Consider the following 13,748-nt stretch of genomic DNA (forward strand, 5'->3'; position numbering starts at 1 on the left):
GACTTCTGTTGTGGAGTGTAAGAAGCCCTCCCCCCGCGCCAAGGACCTGTAGTTGACCCTACCAATACCTCAATGGCATAACTAATTAATCGAAAACATAGTTGTACCGGTGTGACTTGCTGCGCGCTCTGCCTCTGATGATTGATGGAGAAGGAGGCGGAAGCCCGGGTGGGGGGTGTTGGTGCTGGTTATGTTGTGAACTCTGACACGTTCGGTAATATGCTTTTCGAAGTCAAGGATAGGCTTTGCTGAGCCATTATGGTCGTTTATGGACTCTAGGTTACATAGATAACAATTAACTTCTTCAGATTTGAGCTATGTACGTTCAAGTTAGGTAACCACAAGAAAACACACTCCTGCTCCTCCTAGACCTTGTTTGATCAAAACCAGAGCGTTACATGATGAAAGGCAGCACTTTGCCGAGATTCACGGAGCCCATGACATTAGGTTTGTATGCAAAGTTTCTGACCTGGGAGGCTGCCCCTTGTCTTTAGAGTTGTTTGGCATATTTATTTCCAAACAGAGGTAACAGTTTGAACGCGGATGCTGACGTCCTCGGTGTCCACCTCCTCGGAGAAGACATACAACCCCGTCGCCTCCTCAGTCGGAAACACGCGGGCTGTGAGACTGGTCTCTCCATGGCCTGCAAACACTTCGACGGAGGACCAGTCCAGGAAAATACGTAGGGATACCATGCCATCGTGATCGGCCTCGAGCAACGGGGCATTATACACTTCGGGAAAGGTCGCATCGAAGGTCACGTTGCCCGACCGGATGCGGTTGACAAACACTTCCTTGGTGCCAAAGTCATATCCGATTTGGGTCTGTTCGGTCAGGTCGCGGTTGGCCAGCGCGATGATACCGAACCGGCCCTCCTGGGCAACAGCAGTAACAGCAGCAGAAAATCGGAGCTGAATCTCCACCGCCTGGCCTGATACATGCAGTTGCTCGATTGTCCCCTTGGGGATTATGTCCCACATCAGGGTGGTGTAGTTGGTGTTGATGCCACCATTAGGTCCGGGGAACAGGGCAGCCCCCAGTGGTTTCTGCACGAGGGTGGGCTTGTGGTTGACCGTCTTCAGGGATAATTTTCGCGGGAGCGCATAGGCCCCCCTCCAGCCCTGTTCGGGGGTAACCGCCGCGTACTGCCAGTTACTCATCCACGCGACATTGATACGCTCGTCTCGCGGAAGGCCATTGAAGCTGGTTGCCGCGTAGAAGTCGGGGCCGAAGTCCACCCAATTAGCCGTCCGGCTACGTGCTAAGGTGGTGTTGGAGAAGGAGATCTCGTCGACGGTGATATGTCCCCAGTCCCCTGTAGCCGTATCCACTACTTCAATCGTAGCCGTCTGGCCTTGTAGTGCGGTGACGTCCCACCCCGTCCACTCTAGATGTTCACTGTTGTGACCGGTGGCTGTCCGTACGATCTGACTTGTCCCGTTAATATCGCACTTGAGGTTGATGGAGGTTCCGTTCCTGCTGAATCCGCCACCGATTAGGAAATTAATATAGCGGTGCGAGATGGTAAAGGGCGGGGAAGTGAGCATCCCAGTTGTCTGGTCCCCATTAAGAAAAGTGTTGAGCAGCCGATGTCCGAGAAACCCAGTCACATTCTGCTGACCACCAAGTGCTCCCTCAACGGGTGACGCGCCTACCAGCTCCCCTGACGCTGTCCAGCCCGAGCTCTCAAAATCCCCATCGTTCTCGAAGTTCTCAAATACAACACTATCAGTCGACGGCGGGGTCGCGTCTTCGGAGTAGATGCCCTCGTCATCCGGCGTGAACCGGATGCCATCGAAGTTGCCCACCACATACTGGGTGCCTGAACCCACCGTGCCCGGAGGACCTCCGGGGTTGAGTGATATCTGCGCGACCCATTTTACGTTAGAATCGTCACCGTCCAGGGGCAGCGGGAATAGGTTGGGGCATTCCCACACCCCGCCCACCGCATTGAACGGCCCGAAAGCACTCGCATATGTCCACTGTTTCAGATCTGCAGACGTGTATATCGCGATTTTGTGTTGCTTGGAGATCGCTACCAGGCTCACCCATGCCTGCGTGGCGTTATGCCAGAACACGAACGGATCACGAAATTCCTGGTACTCCGCCTCATCCGGGGACGGCGGATCCAAGATGACTGGGTTCCCTGCATCCCACTGCGTCCACGTCGTGCCGTTGTCGAGACTGTAGGCGATGGACTGGGACTGTTGTTTGTCTCGGACTCTTTGACCACTAGGTAGAAGCTGTGCCTGCGGGTACTATTCGTTGACGACGCCAAACCGAAACCCCGTGTTAGTCAAGGACATCTCACAAGGTACAGGAAGAGGAGAGATGAAAGAAGAGTCACTGCCAAGCCAGGGGGAAATCAAAAAGGAAAAGAAAAGAAACGGGAAAGGGTCGACCGGATCCTCATTTGAACTTACGAAAGAGGTATACATGGCCACCAGAGGCACTTGACCGTCCTCCGTCGCAAAGCCACTGGTATTGTTCACATCAGCCACTACAGAGCCGGAGAAGTACATCTCCGTGATCTCGCCGGGATAGCCTCGCGCCAACAGCGCGACGGGTTGATGCTCCCAGTGGCTCAGGTCCTTGCTAGTCGCATGGCCCCAGGACAGGGCACCCCACTCCGTGCCATTCGGGTTGTACTGGTAGAATAGGTGGTAGACGTTTTCATAGAAGAGCAGACCATTTGGATCATTAATCCAATTCTTCTCCGGGGTGAAGTGGTACTGAGGACGGTAGCGCTCGGTATAGTCTCCCGTGACTGCAGCCTGGACTGCGCTAATGCCCAGGAGAAATGAGTAGGGTAGACGGAGGAGCCCCATCAGAAAAGAATGAAAAGACAGTATGAAGAAAGGTGGTCGGACTCAACAGTTCGCAGACCCCTCACGACAGAGGTGATAATTTTAGATATCTAGTTGGGATTGCTTTTATCCCGAGAGTCATGCTACCGTCCTTTTTATACCTCGCTGGCTCTGTCTTTATTAGTGTAGAGGTATAACTCAATGTGAGAAACGGGGGAGGCGGGGAATAGAGCGGGACATGCTCTGCTCCGCGTTTATTGCATTTCTTCGGAGGAGCTCCGGAGAATTGTCTCGTTTAGCATAGACAAAAACAAGTAATGTCGTAGCCAAGCACCCAAGACTCACCCAACGAGGATTCATCGAAGGCAGTGTTAGTCCTGCTGATCTCGTGTCACTGAGCTCTTTATTGCAAGATATTTACACCGAAGGTTATTTTTTCTCGGAGCATTGGGGTTATGTACTTTTGTAATGTCAGGGAACTGAGCGTCCTGCTCCGTCTTTCCCCCAGTGTCCCTCGGAAAGCGACCATATTTCCGAGATGGGAGCGGCAGTGACACGAGTTTTCAGGCGCTCTTTGTTAGTATATACGGTAATTCCCGATAGACCTTGTCTTCTCATCCTTTTTTTCCGGGCCACTTCCGTCGTTATTATGCCTGGGCGGGGATGTTTAGCTTTGGGTGAAGCCATGCGGTCCAGTAACAGAACCCACTCTATCTCTGTAGGCCATCGTCAACGTCTCCTTGCATGGTAATCTCATCTCAAAGGAGTTCAATTCGATAGCATGCATGTTAGACTTTTTGTGAGCCCTGATGGGCAAAGTAGGACCGCCTGCTAGGTTGGGGGTTGCTACCTTTGGCGATTGAGGTCATATAGGGAGAATCACCTCCCACATAAAGGCCACAATGCCTCGATGGCATAACCACTAAACTATACTTCACCACAGCACCTCATCCCTAGCTAATCCTCATTTTCTGGTCACTACAAACTCTGCCAATGTTTGTCTCCGTGCCAACGAAGCCGAGGGTAGGTAATCAACCTAGACAGCTTTCATGTCAGCTCGCTAAGATTCATTGCTTCACCAGCCAGGTAGCTATTATGATCTGTAGTTGTGACTGTACTTGAAACTTTCCCCTCCCCAGGATTCCGCATTGGTGATCCCAACATTTTATACAGCGCTTGGTCATAACACCTGACAAAGGAATATCCCTACATTGATATGTCCATGTCTTACAGTAATAGGCATCCAGCAGAGCCGGGGGAGGGGGGATGGAAGGGAAAAAAGGATAAGTCATACTTTATAACGTAAGCGGTAAGCGAGCCGGCCACCTCTATATCCCATACTGATCCCGCAGCTTTTGAGCTGTAATATTATAGCCTAACTTTACATTAGAATATATTCAATTCTAGTATATAAATCTTATAAAATATAATCAATATATTTACAAGTGATATATACTTACATTATATTTTTAGGTAATTTATTTCAGACTGGTATTATATATGTTATAATTCAACTTATATTATTATTGTTCATAATAAATATTCTTGAGCTACACCTACACCTCTACTTGTAATTTTATTATAATTAAGTCAATGTTGGCTGAGATATTGAAGTTTAGAAAATTATTGGATTAGCATAGAATACAGAGGTAGTCACTCGCTTGCCGCTTATGTATATTAACTACAATCTTTTCTTGAAGCCAAGGGTTCATGCTTATATACTGAGATGATACATCCCTTTAAGACAACACCATATAATGTAGGTACTCGGCCGATGGTAATATCTAGTTTATCTTCTGTTGCAGTACTGTTCCTTTAACTTTGAGCCTACTGGACTGCGTGTACTATATGATTTTTAGTGTACGAATACGAAGATACAGGCGGAAACACACACGTGCCCCCACTTTTTTTTCCTCTTTCTTTCTTTTTTTTAAAACGTTTTGGCGAGGGTTCTCGCCTAGCGTAATGGACACGGAATATCGATGAGAGAAATGGCTAAGTAAGGGGTGGGGAAGGGAGATAGAGTTATTGCAATATAAACAACCTTATTTTTCGGGCAAAATACATTTCTGCAGGAACTGCAGTGGGCAGGGAAAGAATTTCTAAAATTAAAGTATTATAAAAATAGCAAATTAAGAAAGGGAAGAAAGAAAAGCAAAGAAATGAAATGAAATAAGCTGACAAGAGGAATAACGAAATGCAAAAAGAAGGAATAAGGCACGAACTCACAACTGAGATATAAATGCCTTAAAGTTCACACAATTTTAAGAATATCCCAATCATATTATCTCTTTATTTTACAAGGTCACGCTCTGGATTACCAACACGATCCGAACAGGTAGGGTATAAGTGTTAAATCTGAAAGTATAGTAAATAACTTCACCGACGCTTCGTTTACCTTGAATGGGTCCTTAGAGGTACACGAAGTCGGAAGCTATGTCGGATCCAATATGGCAAGCGACATTGGTAAGCTTCTCGATCGTCCGCCGCAAGGGACTCAAGAAATTAATAATTAATAGGAACAGACAAACCGAGTCGTTAGTGAAGCCCGTGTAGATTAACGTAGCTTTCACCGCCTCCTAGCGCAGTATCGGTCGTGTACAGCATGTGGTATGGCTTCCACTTGTGGAAGATAAGTTGCACCAGCAGCATCGGGATGGTATCAAACAGATACATATAGATCTCATGCGAAACAAGGTAGCCGTCATGTCCCTGCACAAACTCAACGATTCGATAAACACATCGAAAGATGATGAGGGCGGCCATGACGTAGAGAACGTAAAGTAGTGTCTTCCAAGGCCCACCTGGCACCCTGGCCGGGCTGCTGCGAATCCGCAATGAAAACTTGACCGACACGTACAAGAAGAACCCAAAGAAGAGCAGCTGGATCACTAGGCCGAAGACGATAATCTTCTCGCCGATGCTGCCCAAGCCGTTTATCGCCATCATCCCTCCGCCGCTGCACTGTAAGAGGAAGGCGAGGACGTCTCCAATGACGAAGAGTTTGGTCACTTTTGCCGGTGCGATTATGGACAGTTCAGGTTGTTGCGTGCATCTCACGATTCGTCCGTAGCACATGTAGATGGTGGCTGCGTAGAGCGATGGTGGGAGCAGAATCAACAGGGATTGACTGATGTACGGGCCGAGGCTATTTGGGTCTCTGGCAGAGACGGCACGGCTTATGTATCCGAATGTCATCACTATTTTCCGTTATGATTAGCTAAGGGTTATTTCTTATATATATCCTGCCTAACTCCAATTCTGGCAACCCTTTTCCCTTTCCCGAGAGAACACTCAAACTTACTGAAGGAGCCAATGATAAAGGCCGTAAAGAACCAGGCCTTGGCTTTCACAAATGCTTGCCACACATGGAGTCCTGCACTGATTCCGAACACCAATGCGAAAACGACACTAGCCGCTACACTTGGCTTGTAGTTGTAGAGAGAGTACCCGTCACCACCATCCGCCATGGTCGTGACTGTCTGAGAATGGTTTCGGAAGAATGAATGTAGCAGAACCTCGCGCGGATACTGGTAGCTGAAATCGATTATGGCGTTCAGTAGTGACTATCACAGAGTATAGTACATGAGGGTATACGAGGGAGAAGTCCTGGTCGGTCAGAAATAGGGGTAGAGATATAACAAACGAACAGGAAGTGCAACTCTTGCGATAAGGGCACAGCTGATTCGATTTAAATAGTAGGGCTCATACTCCAAGCCACAGAAAGTTCAACAATAGATGCACGTAGGCGCCCTGAGGATGCGGTGGAACTTTGCAATAATGAACAGGGTCCATAGTATCTCTAGTGAACGAATACGAGGTAACCGGGCGGTTAGGTGGAGTATTGAATTTCAATATTGGATCCGATTTCACAATTTTCAACCTCTCGATTCAGCACCTGATTCGCGCGACCACAGTCTAGATATGGCAAAGCTTGACTGTAAGGACCCGGGCTCGCCCCTTGGCTTGCTTGGCTTGCTTAGTAAGTGGGTCAGGCTGACCTCAGGCCATTCTTTGATCACCGTCTTTCCGGTAGTACGGCTTCTTCCCAAGAGTATCAAAAATTGAAGGCTTATGACTGGTTTCATTTTTTTCATTCTCTTGAACATTTTGTTGGTAGTACTATTTCTGTAGGAAATCAAGCTCGGATATTAAAATTTGCTAATACAAATAAAGCCGACCTGACTGAACTCTAGGATATAGTCTTTAATACGAAAAATTATCGGGGACCTAGATATCTTCAGTCTATAATAGACATCTAATAAGCTCATAAATAGAATCTGTATACATAATTCTAAGATATGTAATATTATACTGATATATAGTTTACTTCCAGTAGTACAGAATTAGTTCAGAAATATAATAATGTGATCTACAGCTGTAGTTTTTATCTCTCAAATCACTACTACCACTCTATTTAAAGCTATTCGACTAGCTCAGATATCAACAAAACCGCTTATCTCATTTAAGAAAAGTAAGTGGAATAAGAAAGTAGGAAAGTTATTATCAACAAAATTATTCGATAGTATTAAATTTCTAATACTATTTATAAAGTTATATATATTCTATAATATTTCCAGGACCACTCGATGCTTTTGTTTAGCTGGATAAGTTCTATTCAAAATATGACCAACGCGCGTCAAAAATTATATAACACTTAAGAATCACGTTTAAGCTTCTAGAACACGTACTGAATACTCACAACTGCCTATAAAACTCTACGATTGCAAGGAAAGAGCTTGGGCACCTGCCAAAATGTTAAATCCAGCTAGGAAAAAAAAGCAGAAAACTAACATATTGAGGTGAATACTGTGATCCAAGTGGTAGCTGGTAAGGCAATAACAACCTTTCATTGTTTCTGGAACGAACTGACATAATGTAGATGATTCTATTAAGAGGAGAATCAGCGGAGGATTCTCCAATACATAGAATCAGGAAGCCGAGAAACTGCGTGACAACACCGAGACACCTCGCCATTATTCTCAAAGTCCCCGAGATATGTTCTTCCTTCCACCTTCCGGGATTAAGTTGTCTCCACATTTCTCTGGAACCCCGTAGCTCACCCTGGAATAAATCTGCCAGAGCTTAGCAGGGTCTGCGTGCTTCCACAATAGACGATGACATAGGAAGAGGCCATATGAAACCTTTTTACACTATTGCAACGAAACATCTACCTCGCAACAGCAGGCCGCCAATTGCGTGGTCTCTAGTCTCTCTTCTGCAGCTGACACTAGCTGTAAGGGGCCGGAGTTCTCCTGGAGCCAGTAATAGTTCCCCTTTGCGTGAGTGACCCCGGTACGTGCTCCCCTTCGGTCTGACCAACAGTAAGCAGCCCCGGCACAGGGTGCACATGAGGCAAATACCGTACTGGAAGCTACTAATAGCTTCATCTCCTCCCTCGCTCCGAATAAAATGCAGAATTGGTTGCCGGTAGTGATAGTCCATACTCTGGGAGCATTGCTCCAACCCCACGCTTGGGCTTTGGGGGCCTTTGTCTCTCGGATTCTCCGCTCGGCGTTAGGGACACAGACCTCGGTCACCATGTTACCCGCCGGTATCGCAACTGGGGAAACCTTTGACAGAGTACTGATTCGTGATCGTGCGGTGCTCATGGCAGAGGAATTCCGAGCGAATGGAGTCCCCATTACTTTGAGGTGGGTCGTCTTGAGGTGGATCACCACCCGCAGTCCTGTCAGCGCGCTGACCCAAATCTGCCCAGGGCCGCATTTGGGAAGGCTACGGTGCGAACATTTACCTCTGCAGTTGGCTCCCGCGAGACGATCGCTAGTTTTAGTTCGGTTGGGGTCCATAATCACCATCAAACACTGGATTTGCAATGAGCAGGAAACCATGCGTAATCCTACAATCTCGGACTCAGGGGGAGTCACAGATGGAGAGATATACCAACACGCGCTTGGCTCAAATATCGATGACCGTACTATGCATGGGATTTACATATGACCCTTTGCGGAGGGTAACCGCGCCCGTCACAGCCAAGTTATGTGCTCGTATCAGCGGCTCAATGAAACTTGATCGTCTGAGAACGCCGAGTCCCCCAACGGTCTACTCAAGGGAGAGCTGAGGTTCCAAGGCGCTGTCATGTCCGATTGGCTAGCCACTTACTCGGGTATTCCGTCATCTGAGGGAAGACTTGACTTGAATATGCCCGGCGGCAAGCTGCCCTACACTATCGCCCACCGTGAATCCGACTATAGTGCTCCTTTTGTGAATTTACCAACATCACAGATAAGAATGCCTGGTGGAATGACTTTGCAGAATGTCTGCTTATTGAGTATCGCCATTTCGATGCAGGAAACATCATACCTCGCTACAAGTTCGCTTTCGGCTTGACCTATACAACCTTCTCCTTCGGGTCTGTTTTCATTTCTAAGAACCACCGGGGAGCGCACAGCGCGTTCGCCGACTTGGCTGCTACTCGAGCCAGCGCTGCATGATTGTATGAGCAGTTTGCAACCCTTCGTGCCACCGTGTGCAACATAGGTAAAGCTAGCGGAGCTGCCGTGCGCCAGTCATACATCTCCTTCCCACCAAGTTCTACAGGGGGAACGCCACTGCGAGTGCTCCGCGGGTTCGCCAAGACCAGGGAGCTCGCACCGGGAAGGTGTGAGAACGCCCATTCTGTCTTGATGAGGAAAGATGCGAGCTCCTGCATATTGTTGCGCATGACCAACATTTGCCGAAGGGTCGTTTTATTGTCAATCTCGGGTTTTGCAGCCGCGATCTTGTTGCAGCAAAGAAGATATCCTTCCATTGAGGGGCTGGCATAACCGGTTACGACTGTTTCAAAATAGCTTGCTGCTCAGTTTGTAACCTCGAGACGCAGGGCCTGCTGCTATCGAGCCCCGGTGCCGTTTGTGGGAAGGAGGGTATCGACGCTTGGCGCGCAGTCAACCTTGACTCCGGCAGTATTAAGTTTAGCGCGGAGTCAATGTTACCTTGCCAAACTCATTACTGTCTTCTCAGCAGAGTTGATATTAGAATTTAATGTTACAGCACAGGAAATCTAGCTATAAGATAAATATGAGACTAAAGTGTTGCTTGAATTGTCCTTATCTAGGCTACTTGGCTGGGAGCGAGCAAGGGAGTAGCAAAGTGAAGAGGTGATCACCTGATGTCGGTATGCAGCCTCGCCTACCAGGGATTAAGTGCTCCAAGAATTGATATGACCTTGTTAATATCTTTTATAGAGGCAATATTACCCTTCCCTCCACCCTCCCTTACTCTATGAATGTAAGCGGCGGAGCCGTATCAGGAAGATGTTGACGCTACTCGGGGGGGCTGGCAGTGATCAAGACGTCGCACTACGGTCCCCCGCCCGAAGGGACCCCTTGATGTTGTTTCTCTAATTTTGCGACTATATTCTTAACAGTTGAATCTCAACTTTGAAGCATACAAAGTGCTGACACTTTCAATGGGATTCTCAGTAGTCCTGTATTGTGCGCATTCACGGGCATTGAGTGCGTGTGGGGTTGCCTAATGCAGCCGGAAGCGGCTATATTTTAAACAGGAAGTTAATGCGATGACGGCAGGTTTACTGCGTAATCGCGCTGGATTTGTCGAAGTACTTCCGAGCTTACTCTTCAAATCGGCAGGCAAGAACGAATACGAAATTCCCCATCGCAGATCGCCTTAAAGTAGGCCTAATGAGAAGCTATTTTACTCAATATTTAGTTCACCTCCAGCTCATGATAAACTCTCAACGCTTCCTGCTTTGGCACTGACAAAAGAGGGCATATTAAGGACAGACATATGCGCACAGAATAATCCAGATCATGGCTCCAAGAGACGTCAAGGAACCGGCATTGCTTGAGAGGGCAAAGGCCTTGAAGAATACACCCTGGTGTGATGAGTATGAGCGAATGATTTCTGGGATGTTGTAAGTGCTTCTATACTAATACCTATCGCATTACTTGAATTTGTACCTCTCTTTGCAAGTTTTCCTAATCTATGAGCCCAGGTACAATTCCTTTGGTCCAGAGCTGACAGAAGCGCGCTTCCGTGCCCGAACTCTCATATCAAAGTACAACAATACACCAAATCTGAATCATGTGAGTCCTGAAGGTCTAATGGCCGAACGGGAGACAGCTCTTCATGAACTATTTGGCTCTTCAGGGTCCAATATTTACGTTGAACCGCCTCTCTTTGTGGACTACGGGTGTAACATCATTGTTGGTGACAACTTCTACGCCAACTTCCAGTATGTCTATTACCTTATTAGAAAGGCACCGAATAGTTATACTAAACCCATTTCTTCTAAGTACCACAATGCTCGATTGCTCCCTTATCACCATAGGCGATAGGGTCGCCTTTGGACCAAACGTCAGTCTTCTAGCCGCTACACATCAAACGAGTGTGCAATCGCGACGGGAGAGGAAAGAATTTGCTCTGGAAATCTCGATCGGTAATGATTGTTGGATCGGTGGTGATGCCACAATCCTAGCAGGCGTGAGTATTGGAGAAGGGTGCACAATTGGTGCTGGTGCGGTGGTTACCAAGGATGTTCCCCCTTTCAGTGTCGCGGTTGGGAATCCGGCTCGCGTTGTGGGGCAAGCAGAGGCTGCTGGAGGAAGCCCAGCTCTGTGTAGGTGATATATGTCCTCAGCACTGATACAATAAGTTAATACAGCGCCTAGTTGTGAGATGTAGTAGGGACGATTTGAATTATAGAATAATCAATTAATATCAGATGCTTGATCCAACTTCCGCATCAATCACTTTTGTATTAGATCTTTTCCGATGAGGGTGGCCTATGAGATGCTGGAATAGAAGAGACTTCACTTTTAAATGTCGTACCCAGACACAAGGAGCACGAAGTAATATTGCCGCATTTAGCAAACCTTGGGCGAACTTCATGGCAGGAAGGGAGCAAGTTTCCGACCGTCCGAGATGCCACCCCCAACCTCAGCTTCATTGTTCCAATTTTACACATCCACAGCTCCACCTGAATTCTCTCTCCGCCCTCCGACTCTCCGAGCCCCTTCCTCGTTCAGATTTCGCCTGTCCTTATTGCTACATTATACCCTACTACACGACTGTCAAGTCTCGGACTATGCTTCTGCATCAGACTCCACAGAGCCTTTGGAGGCCGAAAGAGTATCTTGCATGCTGACGTTGCCGCCAGAAAAAGTAAGTCATTGGCATATCGCCCCCGGAGCCTTATTATCGCTCACCTGCTTTCCAGGCTCAAGTGCGACCGTCAGCGGTCATGCGGGAATTGTACCAAGTACGCTATGGATGATTCCTGTGTATATCATCAGCGTTCTAGGGATCCTTTCTGCATTGCAAACCCCTAGCTGACTCGGGCGCATTACTGGATCACGTTCGTTTTCTCGATAAGTTGGTAACTTTCACTCCTGTCCAGGTCGGCTCCATCCCTGTCATCTCACAGAACCCTTTTCTCGGGTGCCAGTTCTTTCCTGGATGATAACTGGCTGATAGAGAAGTTCGGCACTCTGGCACTTGGGTCAGAGGAGTCTAGTTATGTTAGCAATCTCCATTGGATGGCGGGCCTGGATGAGGTATTTAATTTACAGTTTCAATCGCTCGTCAGTATCTAGGTATCATTCACCGACAAGAATGCTAATGCCATCAACTCGTTAAATAGATTGAGGAGCTGTAAGGATGCGTTGTTGATACGCAACCTTTCAAAAGGGGTGCAGAAGTCTAACCATCCTCCAATCGCCTTGCAGGCTAGGCTGTCCTACTTGTCACAGAAATCCGCGGCGAGAGGGGATATTCTGTCTTAGCTGCCGTCGAAAGCAGTCGCGGACGGCCGCGTTGACATATCTCTCTCAACCCGTGAAACAACCCGGTAAGTCCTCGACACCTTTCCGTTGCCACCGACCGCATAAAGAGGGTGTCCTTAGCAGCCGCTAGGGACAGTCATACGTAAGCAAACCTTTCTCGAACAGGTATGCCTAATTTGGACAGAGCCAGTCTACCGGTAAAACTTACTGAAGAACCACAGTACTGTCGATTTTGTTAACAATCCAAGTCGTCCCCCATATATGGGTCAGCCTTCTGTACGCAATGATGTGCCTTGGCCGTCCAATACCAACAGGACGCGCAAGGAGCAACAGCGTATCAAGCTCCGCTTCAGCTCAATCCGAAGAGCAGTCAAATTGACGTGTACCGCGAAAGGATTGTAATGTCTGCAATCGGGACAATACATGAACTCAGGACCATTTATTGTTGAGATACTCTTCCTGTACTTCATCGTCGATTGGATGCCCATTAAAGAGCTCTCCGTAAGCCACTGGGTTATCCTAGGAACCTTGACCCGGATTGCGATGCGCCGTGGTCTCCAACGTGGCCCGAGTCACTGGCCTCAGGTCTCGCCCTCGAAGGGCGAAATGCGGAGAAGGTTATAGTCTGCCATTGTACAGGTTAGCCGCGTTATTTGGTGGTTGCTAAGATATTCCACCCGTCGAGACAGCGGAGTACCTGAGTATCGCACCTGTAATGGACTTGCATCAGAAACTAGAACGAAGTCCATGAGTAATTTCCAGAATATCTGACAATCGAACCCTGGGAGAAGATGGCGTCGGACCCACCGGAAATGCTGCTACATAGACTGCAACTTGATATCTTTTACCTGTAAGCTTGCTGTCTGCTTTGTCGAGGCTATTCAAGATGCAACCACACTCTGTGCCACAACTCTCGATCAGTTTGTCTCGAGGCAGCCACGCAAATGATATAATATCGGTCGTCATAGATCAGGAAATGCTACCGGGGGGCCTCCTGGAAGTTCTCCCGTCGCTAGAGTGGCTAACGGCCAGGTCAGGCTAGGTTAATGGCAATTTTTATATTTTCTGTCTGATTAATTGTCAGGTTAAGAGTTAAGGAAATTTTTATATCTAGCTTCATTTAAGTCAAAAATAAAGATAATCAATGATCTTAGTTATTTTTGATATCTATTCA

The 13,748-nt window shown here is 47.6% G+C and overlaps 3 protein-coding genes across 3 annotated transcripts; 1 reads left to right on the plus strand and 2 right to left on the minus strand.

The window, feature by feature from the left end:
* Positions 1-353: 353 nt before the first annotated feature.
* BDQ94DRAFT_186461 (glycoside hydrolase family 32 protein) lies at positions 354-2,887 on the minus strand. The gene is made up of 2 exons (XM_026775153.1): positions 2,424-2,887; positions 354-2,258 (listed from the first exon to the last, which is right to left on the minus strand). The coding sequence occupies exons 1-2, from the start codon at positions 2,826-2,828 to the stop codon at positions 510-512; spliced, it is 2,154 nt and encodes a 717-aa protein (XP_026619667.1). The 5' UTR covers positions 2,829-2,887; the 3' UTR covers positions 354-509.
* A 2,458-nt stretch (positions 2,888-5,345) lies between these two features.
* Positions 5,346-6,277, minus strand: BDQ94DRAFT_176241 (RTA1 domain-containing protein; the record flags this gene model as incomplete). Its single annotated transcript, XM_026772649.1, has 2 exons — positions 5,346-6,007; positions 6,112-6,277. 2 exons carry the CDS (start codon positions 6,275-6,277, stop codon positions 5,346-5,348), a joined length of 828 nt encoding a protein of 275 aa, XP_026619668.1.
* A 2,071-nt stretch (positions 6,278-8,348) lies between these two features.
* On the plus strand, positions 8,349-8,647 carry BDQ94DRAFT_176242 (uncharacterized protein; the record flags this gene model as incomplete). Its single annotated transcript, XM_026772650.1, has 2 exons — positions 8,349-8,461; positions 8,527-8,647. 2 exons carry the CDS (start codon positions 8,349-8,351, stop codon positions 8,645-8,647), a joined length of 234 nt encoding a protein of 77 aa, XP_026619669.1.
* Positions 8,648-13,748: the final 5,101 nt, after the last annotated feature.

Source organism: Aspergillus welwitschiae (genome assembly GCF_003344945.1).
Source record: "Aspergillus welwitschiae strain CBS 139.54b unplaced genomic scaffold BDQ94scaffold_96, whole genome shotgun sequence".
NCBI lineage: Eukaryota > Fungi > Ascomycota > Eurotiomycetes > Eurotiales > Aspergillaceae > Aspergillus > Aspergillus welwitschiae.